The 20283-nt window shown below is 35.5% G+C and overlaps 2 protein-coding genes across 4 annotated transcripts; one reads left to right on the top strand and one right to left on the bottom strand.

Annotated features, from left to right (window-relative positions):
• Nucleotides 1–935: 935 nt before the first annotated feature.
• On the top strand, nucleotides 936–13083 carry LOC139960530 (gamma-soluble NSF attachment protein-like). The gene is made up of 10 exons (XM_071958961.1): nucleotides 936–1094; nucleotides 2263–2330; nucleotides 3127–3211; nucleotides 3710–3758; nucleotides 4586–4695; nucleotides 4916–4982; nucleotides 5644–5793; nucleotides 6916–6995; nucleotides 7387–7516; nucleotides 9556–13083. Exons 1-10 carry the CDS (start codon nucleotides 1039–1041, stop codon nucleotides 9694–9696), a joined length of 936 nt encoding a protein of 311 aa, XP_071815062.1. The 5' UTR covers nucleotides 936–1038; the 3' UTR covers nucleotides 9697–13083.
• Nucleotides 13062–20250, bottom strand: LOC139960536 (heterogeneous nuclear ribonucleoprotein C-like 3). Of its 3 annotated transcripts, none has more exons than XM_071958975.1 (8): nucleotides 20111–20250; nucleotides 18972–19030; nucleotides 18727–18786; nucleotides 16380–16714; nucleotides 15937–16012; nucleotides 15285–15323; nucleotides 14786–14907; nucleotides 13062–13711 (listed from the first exon to the last, which is right to left on the bottom strand). In XM_071958975.1, the coding sequence occupies exons 4-8, from the start codon at nucleotides 16678–16680 to the stop codon at nucleotides 13578–13580; spliced, it is 672 nt and encodes a 223-aa protein (XP_071815076.1). In that variant the 5' UTR covers nucleotides 16681–16714; nucleotides 18727–18786; nucleotides 18972–19030; nucleotides 20111–20250; the 3' UTR covers nucleotides 13062–13577. The 3 variants fall into 3 exon arrangements, with proteins under 3 accessions (XP_071815076.1, XP_071815083.1, XP_071815093.1); XM_071958982.1 differs by having other exon boundaries at nucleotides 20058–20198; XM_071958992.1 differs by lacking the exon at nucleotides 18727–18786.
• Nucleotides 20251–20283: the final 33 nt, after the last annotated feature.

Here is a 20283-nt window from a genome sequence, read left to right as displayed (position 1 = left end):
TTATTTAATGATATCATGAATTATTTCATGATATCTGAAATTGTTTTAATGATATCTTAAATTAATTAAAGATATCTTTAATTGGTGCAAGGAAATTATTGATATCATTATCTTATTTGATGGTATCATAATTAAAATTTCTGATATCAAGAATTGAATATGTGATATCTTAAAATAGATGAACTTTTATAGATATCAATATTTCAATTCAAGATATCATAAATTCAATTTCAGATATCTGTATTTAAATTTATGATATCAAAAAGTATGACGTACATATCACGAATTCGGCCATATTTAATGATATCATAAATTCCAATTAATGATATCATCAAATATGAGGTACATATCACGAATTCGGCCATATTTAATGATATCATTAAATATGGCCGAATTCTTGATATGTACGTCATATTTGTTGATATCATTAAATTGAATTAATGATATTTACATATCAATAATTCGAATTAATTCGATTTAATGATATGTACATATCACTAATTCGAATTAGTGATATCAATAAATATGACGTCATATTTGATGATATCACTAATTCGAATTAGTGATATGTACATATCAATAATTCGAATTAGTGATATGTACATATCACAAATACATTTAAAGATATCTTTAAATCATTTCTTGATATCACTAATTCATTTCATGATATCATTAAATGAATTATTGATATCAAGAAATGAATTGAATTAATGATATCATTAATTGATTTAATGATATCAACAATTCGAATTCTTGATATCAACAATTGATTTAATGATATCATCAAATAATTAAAGATACCATTAAATATTGAATAAAAAGTAAAACGGCTTGCCATACGGTCATGCCAATGAAACAAGAAGCTTTTCCAGAGTACAAATATATGTCTACAACATAACCCAGCGATAAGCATCGTCGTCAGAGCGGTATAAAGAGATACGGCTCTGATCATCGTTTCTTCATAGCGCCCTCGACATTTACCATAACAAATCTCTTCCACATAGCACTTCACTTTCCGCCACCTTTTTTACGCCGACCATGACAGAAAGGCGAATAGCAGAAGCAAAGGAACATATAGCTCAAGCGGAAAAGAGGTAAAACACTATTTTCCAATTGTTAAATTGCTTTAAACTGATAATGATAGCGCAGAGCATAATAGTTACTGGAGCTGCTGAAAAGTTTCTCGCTAAACTGGTATCAGGTGTATTGTGTGCAAAAAGTCCTAGTTGTTGGCCTAGGCTCGCTCAGGTTAGATTATTCACTAGGCTAGGCTAACTTTGGGGACTTGAAATTGTACTTAGTCATTGGCTAAGCCCTGACGTTAGGCTATACAACTTCATGTGAACTGTCAGTTTAAGCAAAGTTGCAAAAAGGTTTGCTGCAAAATAAGAGATATAGGGCCTATACTTAACTACAGTAAAGGTCACACCTATTTGCCTGGCAGCCAGCAAAGTAAGAAAAGTATGTTTAAATGGATTTAGAATAATGATTGGTGCAAAATTTTACCTAATCTTAAAAAAATAGATTCTGCCTATAGGACTATGTAGTAAATCATTCCAGAGTGGATACCAACCAGGGCAATTGTGCCCAGTTTCTCCCTTGCTCCCCACCCCCCCCCCCCACCCCAGTTGCCACCCAATCAGATCTGCTACTTATCCAAAATATATTGAACTAGGCTAATCGTTTGTATTAGAAACAGCTTCCAATGCATGTATTAATGCAAAAACTTTATTTGTAGAAAAATTCCAAAAGGGGAGAGGATCGAAACCCCTACCTTTAGACCCCTCTCCCATGATATCAGTGTTAAATTCTTGTCCTCCCCCCCTAAAAAAATATATTGTGCCTTGCCCCTAGTTGCCCCCCCCCCCCCTCCCAGTTTGCCTCAACTGGTGCCGTCACTGGATATTGATCTTACTTGCTGCATTCCTTATAAGAGAACCATGAATTACCTTTGTACCACTTACCATACTGTAGTTTCATTGGTAGTGATATTGATAAATAATAGTTATATATTTACTTTTAACAGAACATGTCACTTCTATGACAATTTTGAATGTTATATGTGTAACAAAGAATATGCCAAGTCATTCCATAATTTCACTTGTTAGCCATCAAGATAGTTACAACGAAAATGTTATTTTCACTAATCTTAATGATAAATTTTGAAACAATTTTGTTGTGAATTAGTATCCACTTGATGACACTTTGTTTGCAATGTTCTGAGATGTTCCAATATACTTCTGATCCTGTCCGGTTTTTCAGCTTAAAAACGTCTTTCTTCAAATGGCAACCTGATTATGACAGTGCAGCATATGCATATGAAAAGGCTGGTAAGTCTGTCAAACTGTATGTCTTGTCAATTCCATATTGAGAAGCATCAATTTATCACACACCAACTTTAATACAACTAGAACACTTTAAGCACCTAAGTACTTTTAGTACTTTAAGTGCATTAAATACTGTAAGTACTAGAATACTTTAATACTTTAAGTAATGTGTCTATATTTGGTGGTGATATCATTGAAATCATTGAAGTTTTATTATTCATTGTGATTTGAATCAAGACAGAATTTGGAGATAAACCAATTGAAAGCAACAGAAACCAAGCAAATATGTGCATGTACATACTCTGGTATGTAAAGGACAATTTACTAACAACAAGGGTTTAATGTGCTCCATTAAGTGGCTCTTTATTATTGAATTAACACTATTATCAGTGGTAAACTATTAGGTATTTACAGTAGGTACTTAATTATAAATTGACTGATCATCTAGAATCAGAACAACTCTTCAAAACTTTGTCAAATCTTGTGCACTTTGTGATTTTTGGCTTTTATCAGAATTCTTGATGTTTGTTTAAGGTTTTGCAGTATTTAAGTAAATGTCCCCTGTCAAATTTTTTGTTTTATATTACAAGTGTCAAATATACCCTGCACAATATATTCTGATATCTCAAGCTCATCAATGAATAATAAATGATATTTATTCATTTTATGGAAAACTAAATAAAAAATAATCCCCCCAAAACGTTGAAATTCCTTGCAGAGTTGCAGATATATGTTGATGGTTAAGATGAAATCCTATTAGAAGTCTTATGCTTTTGCCCGTCATTGCTTTCCATTTTAGGGGTCTGTTTACGGAATGCAAAGAAAGTTAAAGAAGCAAAGGAGATTTACGTTAAGGCAGCAGAGGCACATCGCAACAATAAGGGGTATCGTTGTTGGTTTTATCGTCAGATATGTTTACTCTTTAAACTGAACACTTTCATTCACATTGAGACAACTGCTATCAATTTTACACTTGGATTGCTATGATGCATGAAAGGAAAAATATCCCATCTTCAAGGGGAAAGAGAATTAAAAAACCATATTTATGTATTTATTTTCTTTAAATTGAAGAAATTTTGGTGGGTTATGGATAAAAGTTTTCACCATTTGAAATGCATTAAGAAATGCATATTGATAATAATGATGTCCTTCAAAACTTGATTTATCGATTCTACTTATTATGAATGTCCTTTCTTCATTATTATGTGCAAAAGGGAGCAAAACATAAACTTCCATCTCTACCATCTGTGAGTAATTGTTAGGAATATCTAACACAAAATAAACTACAGAAGAAAAATGTGTCTTGTAAATGTCACACCCTAAGGCCCTCCCCAAGCCACTGTGAACAGTAATTAATGTCAAAATGCATTTATTAATTTCAGCTACTACCATGCTGCCAAGAATTACGAGCAAGCAGCTATGCTGTTGAAGGTATTTCAAAACATGTTACATATACTTGTAAATAATTTCAGGTTAATGAACCCTGGAACTGTTTTTACTTTAAAGGATGACTTGTAGGCACAAATTAAATCAATAAATTTGTATGTTTAAATGTTTTCTTCTTTTTTCTTTAGATTTACCTGTTGAGAACTTTATTTAAGTCAGCTAGTCTTGCCAATAGTTATTTTTGAACTACTTCATTAAAGGTAGTCAGTATAAGCCCCAAATTGTAGCACTCTATGATTGCTAGAAGTTTTTAAAAAGTACTTACCTCTACCCTCCAAATTTTTCTCAGACATTCTAAACGAACACACAAGATGCCTGAATGTTCCAGTGAGGTAAAATTCCTCCAGGGTGGTAATAAAAATCAGTTTTAAGAATGTTGACCAAAGGTGAACATATTTGAATATCTAGCATATTTGTGGTGGACACAGCATACCTTTGAGCATGTTCCGTTAACTAAACTCATCAGCACGAGCAGTCATGGGTGAACATAATCTTTACGGCCTCACAGATTGTGCTTATAATGTATTGCAAATCTGTGAGGACAAATGGCTTTGGAATTCATTTTAGAGTGCTCTGCTGTTTATAAGAAATATACATTCCTGTAAAATTTTGTTGTAACAATTGAAGTACAAAGCTTTGAAGGTTTAAATTGATTTGTACCTTTGGAAAAAAAATCAGAAAAGCACTGAAATAAAGAGGGAGTAGATACATTTCCTTGGAATTAGTATTTTAATAGTCAATTTGTAAATTGTTGCTCATGCAACAGTGTTAACATGAATCAAACAATTCCCTGCTTTAATATTTCCCTTTAGGAACAGAAAGAGTTTGAAGAAGCCGTTCATTTCATGAAGCTTGCAGCCAAGCTTTACAGAGAAAATGGAACACCAGATACAGCTGCGCTTACCCTAGAAAAAACAGCAAAGTAGGGTTCATGTTTTTCTTATTCATACTTGATGTGCAAATAATAACACAATTCCAAGAAATATGAGCGAGTTAAGTTTGTGACAAAGTGTTCGCTAAGCCCTCTTCTTCTGTAGTGATTTCTGCTTTAAAAACCATGTCAAGCACAGAGAAATATGTCAATATTTCTACTTAATTATTAACATATATAGAATTTCATATATATCCTTTTTATTTTGCAGATTTGTTGAGGCTGTTAATATGGACGCCGCCATCGACTTGTATCTTGAGGCAGTCGATGTCGTCATGGTAAGAAATATTAATTGGTCAGCATTTCCTTGCTATCAGGATCATGTGACGTCGTTTGAGAGAAGTAGTACCTTCTCCTTTAACTGTCTTCTTTAGCACATCTTATGTCATTATGGTATTTATGCTGCTAATTTAGCCCACTTCAAACACTGGGAATAGTTTTTAGAAACAGTGCCATTAGGAAAAAGATTGGAAACTTTAAGAACTTTTTAGTATGATAAAAGTTGCAGGGGAATACAAGACTTTTCCCTCAAGTATGCCAGCTAGAAAGACTAAAATTTACCATCCTCAAATTATTTTTAATTTTATGCCCACTAATATATTTATCTTAAGTCTGCTCAATGTTTAGAAATGATTTGATGGTGTGCAACTGGTGAGAAGGCACCAATCAATTTGGAAACCTTCAACACAATAAACTTTGAAGTGGGGAGCAATAATATAGACCTGTTCAAAAATGATGTTTCATATCCCTAAATGTTATAACATTCAAAGAAAAATCTTCCCCAACAATACATTTGTAACCTCCAGTAAGTGTTGATGCCTTTCTCTCACCTTGCTATATTGTTAATACTCCATTGAAACATCACATGGCCATTTATTAGGTGATTCTCATGCACGAATGGATCTCTGTTCATACACGGCCATATTATTTCTTATATAGATAGAGGACAGACCAAGGCAAGCTGCGCAGTCAATGGCTGCTGCTGCCAGGTTACTAGTGAGACAGAAGAAATATGACAAAGCCATAGAAACCATCCAGAAGGAACGAGATTTATATTTTGAGGCGGAAAACTGGTCATCAATTCACAGAGTAAGTTCGTCACTGATGAGTGTCCCCTTTTAAAGGTTCATAGTTTTTCTGCAAATCAAAACAAGAACAGTTTAGAATCCCTGCAAGCATTTGTTGCATAATTTCACCAACCACCAAATACCCTTCAACTGAAACTATTCTGGTTTTTTTTTTTTTTTAAATTTTTTAGCAAAAAGCCAATTGCTCTTTTTGAAACAAAGAAAAACAGAATTAAGCTTTAACCCTGACACACTTAAGTAGTACAGCTACCTAGCATACCCCACTTGGCATTAAGTATCAGAGTTGCAGTAGTGTTTGCCATGAATTGTTCAGGCTTAGTGCTGGCTAATTGTTAATGGTGTTAACAAAAAGGGAAGTTTAATAGACAACACATTAGACGTTACCCAAGAAACTTGAGTAAATCAGCTGTGAAGTGGAATAGGCTTATACAAAACAACCAGCCTCATTAATGCATACAAGGAAAGTAAGCAGTTTGATTAACCCTCACAAACACCCTCTCATAAGTTATTTTGGCACCCTCTTCTCTTCACTTCTCTTCACTTCTCTTCACTTCACTTTTTCAGGTGGTGTTATTCATGGTGTTGGTACATGTAACACAATCAGATGACTTTGCTCCCCTCTATCTAATACCCTTCCTTTCTCCAGCACCCTCCCCTCCTGAACATTCCTCTCTCCACAACAAAAACCCCAACAACCTCCCTCTTCCCAACATCCTCCCTCTTCTCCACATCCCCCTCTTCTCAGCAGCCTCCCTGCCTGCAACACCCTCCCTGTCCCCAACACCCTCAATGCCCTCCCTCTCCCCAACACCCTCCTTGTTCCTGACACCCTCCCTCTCCTCAACACCCTCTTCCCCGACACCCTCCCTATCCTTAACACCCTCCCTGTCCCCAACATCCTCCCTCTCCTCAATGCCCTCCCTCTCCCCAACACCCTCCTTGTCCCTGACACCCTCCCTCTCCCCAACACCCTCCGTGTCCCTGACACCCTCCCTCTGCTCAACACCCTCACTGTCCCCAACACCCTCCTTCTCCTTAACACCCTCCCACTCCTTAACACGTTTTCATTTGTTACTTTACCACCATTGTAATATCTGTTTTCGTTTTCGCGTTTTGTTCTCAGGCGGTGTTATTGATGGTGTTAGTACATCTAGCACGATCAGATGAAGTTGCCGCTGATAAAGTAGTCCATGCATCACTCAGGTACATCTTAACAAGCAGTACTAAGTTTCAGCAATGTATGTATTTTACAGCCAGATCTGGGTAGGCCTATTCCAGAACAGGGCCAAATCGTTATGTACCTGCTATGGCAGTTTATGAAGGGACTGGGTGGATCAAGGGAGAACATTTAACTCTGCTCTTTTGATACCTTGATTTGAGCAAGATGATAGACTTTGAAAAGACATTTGACAGACCTTTCCTTGGCTTTTAGAAAATGACTTCAAATATTTTAAATTCAAAGCTTGTCAAATGAAAGGTCTATAGAGTTTTCATAGCAATTTTTGTCCAACTTCTGAAGTTAGAAATAAACAAATCTTTGAAAATCAGTGACAAACATTTCTCACTAATTGTTTATTATTTCAATTTCTGTCAGGTATGAAGGTTTCACAGACAGTGAAAGTGGTGCAGTTTTGGAGCAACTCTTAAAGGCAATTGACGAGCAAGATGGTGAACAGACATCGAAAATTTTATCCTTACCACTCTTCAAATATCTCGATAATGACGTACGTTTTTTTTTCTTTCCTTTTTGATCCCAGTGTGGTAAATTGAAAAGCTCCATATTAAACACAAAAAATATGCTGTCATTATGAAAGACTACCAAACTGTGGCATAATGAGGTGATGGCAGTTATCTTCATTTCATACTTTTACATTTAATAGTTACTTACGAGAAATCTTTTATGTTTATGGAAAGGACTTATATGTTTGAGGACAGAGTGATCATTTACAGTATAGAAATGCTTTCATTTAAACGCTTTATTTGATTGTACTGCATGTTGCTTTTGGTTTCTCTCTCAAAAATTGATCTGGGTTTGTGTCTTCGGAAGTGATAGTATTAATTTGCATCAAGTTACAACCATTTCCAAAATTGCAGCAAATTAGATTACGGGTTTGTATGACGGTCAGTGATCAGTCACTTCATGGGAATTCTATGATACAACAATAATTGTTTACAAACATTACACCAATCCAGGACCTCCCACCCCATAGCTCTTGACCACAGAAAGTCTAATGCCATCAGTTTGAACGAATTGCCATGCTTCATGCATAAAAATAGGCTAACTATTAACCACTAGTCTACTATTACTGCCAATGTTAACATTGTGCAGTGCACAGATATGTATACATACAGATAAAGTGTAAACATTGATCATTTAGTTCATAACCCATAATGATGCCTAAAACCTCAACCTTGTTGAAAAATTTAGCCAGAACACAACACTATAGGTCCAGACTGATAGAGCACTGAAATTCAGAAGTGCATTCCTGAAGGTTCTGACCCTACAAATTATCGTTATTCTCACTCATACACCGTAGAGTGTTCAATTAGACAAATGTCTCAGTGAGGGAAAAGGGCTCTGAGGTTGGCAACCAAAAATGCTTGAGCAAGTTCAATAAGATGAGTGACCACTGGCGGATCCAGGGCCTTTGTTTGGGAGGGGCCAAAGTGGCATTAGAGTGATATGGGGGAGGGGTCTAAGGGGAGGGGGTGCCCCCTTCCCCTTAGGAAAATTTTCTATTGCTGAATGCCCTCAGATGCAATTTGGTGCGACAAAAGTGTACAATGGTGATGTTAATTTACTTCTAAAAAAAATGTTTCCCAGGTGTAATTTTCTAAAATATTTATAAAACAAAGTTGGGATCATCTTTCTCAAGAAATTTTATTTCTCATAGGTTATAAATTTCTTACAACCAGCCTGTAACTGCAAAATGGTGTTAAACTGTAAATACTCATGCTCATGCATTTACATAGCTCCCAACTCTTGAGAAGGCAAATGCTGGTCCATGCCACGAATCGCCGTCCTGGGGGAGGGGTATAAGGGGAGGGGGTGTGGGAGGGGGTAATTTCTTTTGGAATCCTGGTGATGCCTACATGTAAAATGGTGGCACTTAGAAAGGCTTTTGTCACCCCAAAATTTTCTGAGAAATATGCATTTTTTTGTGTGTAACATCAATAAATTGAATAGTAGGTGATAATTCATTCTTTCCCGTGGCATGAAAATGTTCGCTGCTCGCCCCAATGAAAAGAAATATAGGCTAATTTGAGGTTCAAATGATGCTGTAAAGGAGGTTTTATACTCTATTATGCTAAATGCTAAAGAAATGATGGTTGCCAAGTCAAAAATTGATGCAAATTTTTTATGTATACTTGACAATTACAATGCGGTTTTTTCGAACGCTTGTGCGGGTCAGCGGGTTTGGGTGTTAGAATGCGGGTCTAATTCCCGCGAACTGCGGGTCAGTTGGGAGCTCTGCATTTAATTTTAAACCCGAAAACGAAAAGGTTTAGACTAGTCTACCACTACTATTCCTCTCGATTTTTTTAATTTCCAATCATATGATTTAGCGGATGTTCGGAAACACTTTTTGGCTCACCTTGGGGGGGGCCATGGCCCCCCTTGGATCCGCCAGTGTGAGTGACCATTGTGTGACTTTCTAGCATACTTGGTGTAAGAAAACTATAGAAAAACAAAAAGACAGGCAGTTTGATGTAGTAGTCCAACATGAGCTAGATTTTACTCGTTTCCTCTGATATGTTTCAGTACGCAAAGCTTGCCAAGACACTCGCCAGTCAGTATCAAGGCGCATCTAGATCAACCAGATCCACAAATGATGCGGAAGGAGAGGTTGCGGCTGGAGGAGATGACGAGGATGAAGGAGATGAAGGGTTTGACCTACGATGAAACTTCAAAATTTCATCAGCAATAATTATGTTGTTTGGCTCAAAGAAGGTGGTTGCATCTCGTATCCGTATTCCGCCTTTCCCACCAGATTTAGTCACCTTTTTAACCAGTACGACGGTATAAACAAAATTCAAATGTATGAAATTCTCTTATTATATAGAAAGGTGCAATAAGCTGCTTCTCAGCCCAAACCATCAGTGAAAATGACACTTAAATGTAAAGTCATTCAAGCTCGGAAAGTTTAAAATGAAAGATGTTTAGTTTGTAAAAGGAACAGACAATCACAATATTAAACAATCTGTTTGACAGTCATACAACAATTCCAGCATTTATTGGGTAGGTGGGGTGGGGCTCAGGCATATGTTGTCAACAATTGGGTACAGCAACAAACTGTCTAGACTCGACAAATATTTATTTTTGGTGGTTAAGGAATCTGCAGGCTACTGGCTTCAAAATCACATGAGCAGTTCCGTCAAATATACCGTAAGTTGCAGAGAAAGTACGTTGGGATTTTTTTCTTCAAAATACTTATCACCACAAGCCACCGTTAAAATCAAATTATAGACCTAACTTATAGTCTTAATATGCTTCAGAATGCACCATTTGACCTCTGCACTTTGAGATTAGAAATCATATGCACGTCACTGCTAATCAACCACCTACATTGGTTACTGGAAGACTCTAGATCATAAACTTTAGTGATTGACATTGACACATGACTCTAGATGCTCTATGCAAATGCTGGTCTCCTGCATATTTGATCATGGTGAGAGAAGTTACATTGCAAACACAACCAGCTGCTTTAAGGGGATACCCTTCGCTGGATGGAGCATATCAGCAAGGCTATTGCTTCAAAGGGTGTATTCAATTGGTGCATCCTTGATTGGACATGCAGTCTTCAGGAGAAGGAACCTTAACTGACACTTGCTGAGAGGTAGGAGGGATGGGAGCAGCATATTTATCTTTATGATGGAGAATATTTGTCACTGCCAGATATGATTTGATTCTGCAAGGAATCATATCACTCTTTCTTTCTCTGCTTCATTTCAGTTCTTGTTATATACTTAGCCTTTCCTTCACCAGGGATTGAGAATGCAGAAAGGCATATCTAATAATTAAACAAAGATAAGTGTGTAGTATATAATACCATAAAACTGAAAAACATACCGTCATTGTACTTCATCCGAATTGAGGCAGAACAGCTTTGAGCAATAGTTATCTAGGTATTGCATAGCAAAAATTGCTAACCAAAATCATCAAATTGTTGTAAAATATCAAATCAATAGCTTCCTGCAATTCTATACTAATTTAGTCTTCTTGAGTAGCTCAGCCAACTGCATGGGAGGTACAGTACCAACTGTAGACCTGCAAATACTTAATTGCTGTTAGTAGATATTTAACATGTAGGGAGAAAATAGCGATGTCAGTGTAAAGCCTGTACTTATTCATTAGGAATTTCTCCTTACCAGTTCATTTTGTTATTGTTGTTCATGTATTTGTGAGTAGCAGATCATCAGTATGAACCAATGGTCACCCAAACTTTAACTTTAACCTTGAACAAGCATTTTACTACTACCCCCCACCTTTCCATCAAAAGTGTATTTAACTCCATTCAACCATTTAATTTAGCACATATAAATGCATAGGAAGAACTTGCAGGATTAGAACCTCAAGGAAAGAAGTTTTTGCAAGATTTTCATCAATTTGGCATTATCAATACGTAGAGGTAATACTACTGATGACCATGCCAATGAATGTACTTGTGAAAATCTAGAAATGTTTATCAAGATATTTAATATGATTTGTTATGTATATATTTGTTAGATGTGAACTATGAAAGTAACATTCCACAACACCAGTGAGGACGAAGGATGCAGAGGAAGGTTAACCCAGTATTTAACTTATTGTGTTGTGAAGTTAGAAATAGATTTAAATATGCAGATAGAATGTTTAAAATAATAGTTCAGAAGTTTTCCATAATAATCATAGATAACCTGAAAAATACAAAACAACACTTTACCAAAATTATAAGCTTATCTGATTTCCAAGTTGAGAGAAAATTACATTTGAAACTTACCATAATCCCTTAAACCAGAATTTGGCATTGCAGTTTATTTCTGTAGGGTTCTTAAAATCTAGAATGAATTTGAATTCTGAAGACTAGCAAGTAAATTTGTCATTTGCTGATTCAGGTTTGAAGTGGCAGAATGATTCCCAATAAGGTGACCATTTTGATCTTTGAAGTATTTTCAGTCATTGCACAGGAAGATGTGGTTGAACTTGACTGCCAGTCAAATGATTAAACTGTATTTTGCATTGACCATTTCACAATCTAAAATGGCTGTATGGAATGTTTTATTTATGGTAACTTTTTCTTAACATATTAATTAAATGTACATTATATGAATATTCGTTACTTTATGTCGATGTCGATATTTTTTATGTGACCTGTAGACAAGAGAGGAATCTGCTATTTGTCAATTATTGTTTATCTGATCTGCCCCGAAACAATTGGTTTGATAATCTGTAACCCAAAGACACATTGTTCTTGCCCCCCCCCCCACCAATTTATTTATCTTTCACGGGTACAGCCCCAAAATAGAAATTGGTTGTCTTGTCTGGAATTTTTCATGAGGAGGAACAACAACCTTGCCACCCCCCCCCCCCCACGGCATTTGCATCATCTGCCTATTGGGTAGATAACCCAACACCGAATTAAATGGTTTTATTTGCAGATTTCAATTCCCAACAAAACTAAATTAGCCCAGTCGAAGTATGCAACTCTTCAACTCTGTATAAACTCACATTTAAGGTATAAGTAATTCAACTATTTCCTGTTATTTGGAGAAATGAGGAGAAAAACATTTTTTTTTCTTCTTTGACAATTTTTTCAGTGATGGGAACAACAACAACACTTAAATTCACTGTAACAGTGGTAAACAAATGAGGAAAAAAATATGAACAAACAATCAAAAAAATCCTCCCTACCAAAATAAAAAGCAAAAACATGAAACTATAATAAACTACTCATCCTGTATATTATTGGCAAATCATGTAACCAAAAATAAAAAGAGATTGGTAAACAACTGCTGATTTCATCTTCTAGTGCCCTGGTATTCTTCATTTGCTTGGTGACCCCCATTTTCATCATCATCATCATCTTGGCAACTCTCCAGTCACAGATGATTTGGCTGGGTTATGAGGTACCCTGCACCTCTGAGAAATTTGTATACAGTTACAGGTACAAAATTGGAAAATGGTCATAGTTTGAGACCTTTCAAGTCTAATTTACGTTCCACTTTGAATACCACGGCTCCAGAAGTCATTTGAATTTTATAGTCAAGCCAGTCCAGACAGATGAGATGACTACCAAAGCCCCCCCCCCCCCCAAACTAAAAGAAACTTCAATTTCAAACTTTGTCAAAGTTTATACAACTATTTAATTTAGGTCTTCTAACACATCACTTTCAATCTGATAGCTGAGCCAGTCAAGATGACTACCTAATCCCCAAAACTGGGAACTGCTCCAATTTCAAACTTCATAAAAGTTTCATTTCTTCTCAAGAACTCCTTCAAAAAACAACCGCAGCAAGTCTCTCTCTCTCTATTTATACACCCACTTTTCGGAGAAGGGACATTGATGAATGATTACATTGATTCACACGGGTCTTTGTACATCAAAAAATAAAAACAGTCTGATTCACAGAAGTGTAATGAAGGACTCTTGGAAAATCATCCATAGAAGTGTCTGATATAATACACTATGGCACGTCGCCAGCAAAGTCTTTAACCCTTGGAACTCAATGCCAAACATAGTAGCTGCAAGATATATCGAGGGTACACGTGTGTTTGTCTTGGTATCTTTGAAGACGTGGGGCCATCTACTCTGCTTTTTGTTCAAAGTCAGGATTTGCGATGTAGATCTGCGTCTGGTGGGAGAGCGAAGCATGCTTCATCAGCTCCCAAGCAGACTGAGACTTGTTCTGACAGAATGCACAAACCCAGGATGATGGTTCTATGATGAAAGAAAGAAAGAAAGATAAATTGTAAGATTTAATTATCTGTTCAACCTCCAGTATAAGTAAGTAAATCATCATCAGATTTCACTTGCAATTCTACAGTGACTTTTTATTTCAAAATTGTGACTTATTTTATACCTCATAAGTCAAAATTTTGACTATTTTTCTGAAATGTTTTTCCTTTGCAATGTTCCTATTAAGCCACCATACAATTCAAACGGGCTGTTTGAACATGATTCTTTCTTTGCGCTTCCCTCTTCAGGGACCAAAGGAAAAACTAGTTTCATTCTTTCACTACAATGCTTCCAGTAATCCTTGCAATGAACAAACTTTAATCCAATAACAGATTACATACGACGACTATAGTCACAACATAATTCCACCAGAAGTGGGACGTCTGTGAGTTGCGGAATTTCTTACCATGTAAAATTACTTGAAAATAAAATTTTTTGGAAATTGATTTCAAAATGTTGTTCATCCACTCTTGCAGTTCTTTCTTTCAGTATCAAGTTAGGTAACACATGACCCTTTTGATTGTAAACTGTACTATTGTTTAGTGTCACAGGTCTCTAGAAGAAGGTACCTTCTGCAACAGCAAGCACTATGGATGCTTTAACATCTGTATGAACTATTTAAATTTGTATTGCTACATAACACGACCTCATGTCACATGTAAACAGTGGATCGCACAGACGAACTTAGCAGAAACGGTAATTAGGTGAATTTCTTGTCTCGGAAAATGGGCAATTAATTAATATTTTCAAAAGGCACCCATAGAGAGATGCCTTCTATCATAGTTTGAACAATTCAGACAAAATGAATGATGACTCAAGTATACTCATACTTCTCATAATTTCTAAGGGTTGGGAATTTTACCTCAAGAGTCAAATTTCTCCCCCAACTGTAAATCAGATAAGCAATGCAGTTTGGTCTATTGTATTCTGAATTATTCTTTTAAATAGACCACAGCATTACTCCTCCACTAAACAGGATTAAATTGATAAACTTACACAAAATGTGGAGAGTTTCTGCCAGTCATAAATATTTATAAATATGTAAACTAGACCTACCATCTCCACTTATCTGTTCCTTGCCAACTTGAGAATTTGACTGGAATCGCATCTTTTTGTTTTGGGTGTTACCATAATTAGCAGCTGGAATCACAGGTAACAGTGACGGGTCCACATATGGCCTACGGAAGATATCAATAAAATAAACAATTACCATTTAACTAAATTGTAACTTCACCAAATAGTATTGAAAGTTTAAGAAGAATGTTAATATCTGATCAGTTTCTAAATTGGAACCTTAATGGTTCAAAAGCAATCTTCACAAATATCAACATTTCCCTTTTGACAACTCATGGTGTGCATTTAAGTTGCTTTGCCTGATTTTCTACATTGACAATTTATTAAAACTTTTGAAAATGAAGAATTCACTTTTGATGAACTTGTTTGAATGCTTTGTTATGGAATGTCATCTTCACAGCATTCGATTTCCACAGAACTGCTTGATCAATTGGGTACATGATTCATTACTAGTGTAGGCAAAACCTGTAGCAAAACTTACACAAAAGTGCCACTTGGTGTATTCGTCCTCTGGACAGGCCTGATGAGATATAGAAAGTATATATTATATTGTATGGGATGAACAAATTTCCTCACAAAATTCACATGTGCACATTAAACAACTTGATCGATTAACCTGTTGAAAGTCAAGAGTTCTACACTGTCACACGATACGAAGTAAACCTAGCTTTGATGAAACACACAACGTGAACTACTTCTCTTTTACAACTTTCATAATTAATGATGAATAATTATTGATTGAAAGACAATGACTTTTGGAAGAAATGTCTTGTTTTCAGAAATGATTATTCAAATCATATTCTATAATTTCCAACCTGGAAAAGCAAACGAAAGTTCACTTGTACAGAACCTCCCCACTCATGAAAACACTTTATAACCTTAAAGTTAATCTAACTGACACAATTTGCCAAAAAAAAGTAAATATATTAACAGATACAGAATTAGGTAAAAATATATTTCAATATTTTTTTTTTTTATAGTTTTCACATCTAATACAGGTAGCCAGTAGACACATTATGCAAGCATTGTACATCAATAGAGTCAATACACCGGTCAAATACTAGGAGAAGATGCATCACAGGGACATTTTCAAGTTGATGTAAACCCTGAGAATATTAAATAGTTGCACTTACGTGAATCCAAACTGCTGGTTAACTCTCTTATAACCTTTGGGTCTTGTCGGATTTGGGTTGTTAGCAATGCTCAAATCTGCAAACCAAATTCATACATAGTGAAGATAACGAGCGTGATTAGAATTCCTTTGTCTTTGAGTACTGACAGTTCAATCAACTACCACGTTTTTTAATACTAACAGCGTACAAAACAATGTAAATATCACTTAAAAATACAGTTGACAAACTTCTTAACATACATGGTAAATGGTACTAATGAACCTTTATGGAAGCATGTTGGAGGGGTCTAATGCTTCCAAGACCGAATGTAAAAATCCCCCACCGAAATTTTGTGGAAATGTCCACAAGAAAACACACGTGGCTGATGGTACACTTCGCACCATGCTGTTTGGATACCCTCACAGAGAAACCTCTAGGAAATGAAATTGATAACTGCTACTAACCCATTGGTTGATCTCCCACCACTCGTCCTTGCTCTCTACGAACCGCCTCTTGAGCATCCTCTATTTTGTCAAACTGGACAAATCCAAAGCCGTTGATGGTAGAGACATCTGTGATCATTCCATACACTGCGAAGATCTTGTACAGCTGCTGATCGTTAATTTCCCCCGTGTTCAGGTTCCCGACGAACACACGAGATGCTTTGGACTTTGGATCCTGGTTATTTGTCATTTTCCCAACAGGAGCTTTGTAGCCTACACCAGCATTTCTGGCTGCCATCCCCATGAATGGTGGGCGATTCATATTTGGATTCACTTTGAAATATTGGTTTAAAAAACTGAACCAAAAAATAAAAGTTATAAAAAAAAACTTTGTCGTTCCATCAGTTTTTCCAGTGTGAGTGTGCAACATTAAGTTCACAAGATCTGGCTGAATCAAGTTAAGTTTACACTTTTTGAGTAGACAGCACAGGCTAAAATTCCTTCCCGTAATGAACATGCATGTCTACACAAATATTGTTAACTCTAGTGATTTCTCATTTACTCACATTTTAGATATGAAACCCACCAAAGTAAATTTCTTGAGTGATAAATGTGGGGCACTAACTCTGAGAAATAGTACTAAATGACAAGTCTCCAATATGACAAGTCAAGTGTGGTGGTGATGAGGGGGCATGGTCATAACCAAACTCATCTTTTATGTTAAGGATGGGTTGGTTGGAATTCACTGGTGCATATGCAAAGAGTCTAAGGCATCTGCACTACTTAATGTTTAGCCAACATTTCCTCCCCATCTTTTGCTGCAAGGGGCAGGTGAGTGGTTGGGAAGGAGAGGATTATCATAAGAATTAAGGAGTACTTTCTTTCTGATCTTAGGAAACATTTGTGCAAATGAATCTCTATGACCCACACTTTGCTACTTGTGGAATGTAACTCTAATGACTCACGATGCCACCATAAAACTAATCATTTTTGTTTTTAGGACACACGATCAAGTGAAGGATCTTCAAACACATTTACAGCTCCATTAAGATGTTCAGTTTCATGGAAAGTCTCAAAAGAATATTTTGGGACAAAATTCCTTTTTTTTTTAAACATAAATGCTCTACATAAGAAGCTCATCCAAATGACATTTCGTATGGCACTGAATCGACTTTTAGAAATGTGCTGTTTGTGACGGCATCTGGCAAAAGCAGAGTGAATGATGTCACCATGGCAATTGAGCTATATGTAAATGTGTTTATATACATTCATAATATTTCAATCACTTATCATCACAGTGAGGGGGGAGGGAGGGAATCGTTCCTACAAAAAAGTTGCATTTGGATGAAATTCTTAATACAGTGATCATTGACAGCTAATTTAACATACCAAATCATATATCAAGTTAGGGCCAACATACTTAGAGGGGCTTTAAAGTAGTATAGAACTGCTCTCTTTTAATATAAGTTTTACATTGCTTTCCACAGTTATCAGTTACACACATCCTCACAACAGACAGAGCACATATTATAACTGAGAGCATATTTACAAAGAAAATGATTGATGTTTAAAATGACAGTTCTAATGTCAGTAACACATACGTCATCATTGGATTATGTTAATCGACTACAGCTGACAATAGTTTTTGCTAAAACAATGCTTTTTGCAATGCTTAGAAACAAAATCAACAATTTTCTTAAAAGTATATCATTCTGCATCATTATATCTTGTAGTCTGTGGAGCATTTTTTACAGTGCCAGACTAACAAAAGACCAGACAAATCCTATCTTCTTAAAGTTGATGATGAATCTCTTCATAGTTGATGAAACTGTTTCCATGTCTATCTAAATTTCATCAAATTTACAAACTTTTACAACAAAACTTTATTATTTGAAAGATGTATTACCAAACTAATGAACTACTTTATGACATAAAAGGGTCAGATAAGAATGAATTATCAATTCTACTTGTAGTACTATAAAGAGGAAACCATTAATATTTGCAGTGTCTGTTGCATTGTAGATGACAATATATTATTTAAGTGGAGATAACAAAGATTTAAGAGTCACAATCCACAACCAAACTTAAACACAATATCAAGCTGACTTTTACTTAATATGAAAAGAGCTCTTCTTTTCTATTTTTGGAGATCAGTCACAAAAAAATGCAAGAAAACACTTCAAAATATTGTTTATGCTAGCAGAGGGATGGAGGGGTATGAGAGCGGGAAGAGGGTCCCAAAGTATTCATTATAATATATGGAAAGCTATAAGCTATTGACATTTCTCAAAAGTGTTGTAATCTCCTTAGTATGTCACATCAATGCTCACAAAAAATACAGAAAAAGAAAAAAGAAAAAAATACTTACCACAGGAAAAAGAAGTTCAAAAAACCAGAAATAAGTTGGAAAGGCTTTCAAAAAAGATGTCTAGGAAAAAAAAAAAAAGTGGAAATGTATAAAGAAAGTGCAATTGACATATGTTGTTGCTTGATTACTTTAAAAAAAAAAAAAAACAGTACCAATATTTCATGAAATCAATCTGTGAATTTGAGGTTCTTTGTTTGAATGTAAAAAATAAAAAATCACCAAGCATGGTGAAAAAAATTACTCACCAAAGACTATCTGTTTTCAAAAAACTTCAGAAAAACGTCAAAACTTGCAAAAAAGAAGTCTAGGAAAAAAAAAAAAAAAGATAATATGATAACTTTTGCAAATAAATGGACATAAATAATGGAGAAAACTGTGTTTATGTTTGCTCTGTTTATTGCATTTATGAAAATAGTCTTAAGAATGTACAATAAATGAATGTCTAAAATAAATGAATGTACAATAAATGAATGTCTACAAAATCTTTGATAATGAAAAGAACTTTGAATGAATAAATTTATCAGGGCCATAAATTATATCAAGTTCTCTGACTGCAAGAAGGTTTTGCAAAACATGACATTATATGGTATCATAAACCAAGCTTCTAGACTTGAGTGTAACTAAAAGCTTTGGAAAATGCCTTTCTTTGAAGAAAGTTATTATGCACCAACAAAGTGGAATTTTTTGCCATTAAATACAATGCGTTTCCACCATTGTAGAAACACACCACTTAATTGCAGAAACTGTCGTACTCCGTAAAAATTGACTGATTGGAATCACATGCACTACTAAATACTAGGCTAAACATAAAATCTGTTAGTTTTACTAATAAGAGTATCCTTACTGATGAGATGAATTTAAGATGTTCATACAAAATGTAGGTAGCATTAAATATCCTTTCTAAATATGATAAGTTTGGCTAGTTCTACTATTACTAACATTAGAATTACTAAAGTACTAGCCTCCTTGAGATACATTTTTAAGAAACAAAAATTACTCTCAAACTAGGCTGTTACATATAGTTATCGTAAAAGATGGGCAGCGATGCTGTGTGATAATTACCAGGATAAACCATAGGTGAAAATAAATTAATCTTGTATAAATTGTAGTACTTAACTTAGGTCGAATGCGATACACGTCTGATGAATGTTTAATATTAAAAACCATGATTAACGTTAGGGTTAGGCTTCACACAGTACTAACAGTATGACTAGCCTAGACTTATTGTTTCGTATCAATTGTAATAGCCATATAATAGTCCTAAGCATTCTTATGTAGCATAACGGAACGATAGAAACGCGACAAAATTATTCATTAAATCGACAGGAGACCTCGCATATAACAGATGTGCTTCGTTGTGTAGTCTTTCAACTTCCGAACTCACCACCAATTCAGAGGAGTAATAAAGGATGATTCGATTTTTCTTGGATTGTGAATGACGTTCGTATGATTACCGGGCAGTACGATCGGAGCACGAGCTGAATAGTTTTCTAGTACATGCAGAGTACTTGCCGCGCCTTGCATTACCTTTGTGTAGTCAAATGGTTAGCGTGGGGA

Source organism: Apostichopus japonicus, chromosome 3 (assembly GCF_037975245.1).
Source record: "Apostichopus japonicus isolate 1M-3 chromosome 3, ASM3797524v1, whole genome shotgun sequence".
NCBI lineage: Eukaryota > Metazoa > Echinodermata > Holothuroidea > Aspidochirotida > Stichopodidae > Apostichopus > Apostichopus japonicus.
This window is presented reverse-complemented; position numbering and strand designations above follow the sequence as displayed.

Excerpts from the sequence above, each read along its gene's own strand:
- LOC139960530 (XM_071958961.1), top strand. The coding sequence starts at position 1,039 with ATGACAGAAAGGCGAATAGCAGAAGCAAAGGAACATATAGCTCAAGCG. Across the intron at positions 4,696-4,915 it reads ACCCTAGAAAAAACAGCAAA|ATTTGTTGAGGCTGTTAATA; the intron begins GTAGGGTTCATG and ends TTTATTTTGCAG. Across the intron at positions 6,996-7,386 it reads GTAGTCCATGCATCACTCAG|GTATGAAGGTTTCACAGACA; the intron begins GTACATCTTAAC and ends AATTTCTGTCAG.
- LOC139960536 (XM_071958975.1), bottom strand. The coding sequence starts at position 16,680 with ATGAATCGCCCACCATTCATGGGGATGGCAGCCAGAAATGCTGGTGTA. Across the intron at positions 16,013-16,379 it reads GGTGGGAGATCAACCAATGG|ATTTGAGCATTGCTAACAAC; the intron begins GTTAGTAGCAGT and ends TTTGGTTTGCAG. Across the intron at positions 13,712-14,785 it reads GGAACAGATAAGTGGAGATG|AACCATCATCCTGGGTTTGT; the intron begins GTAGGTCTAGTT and ends CTTTCATCATAG.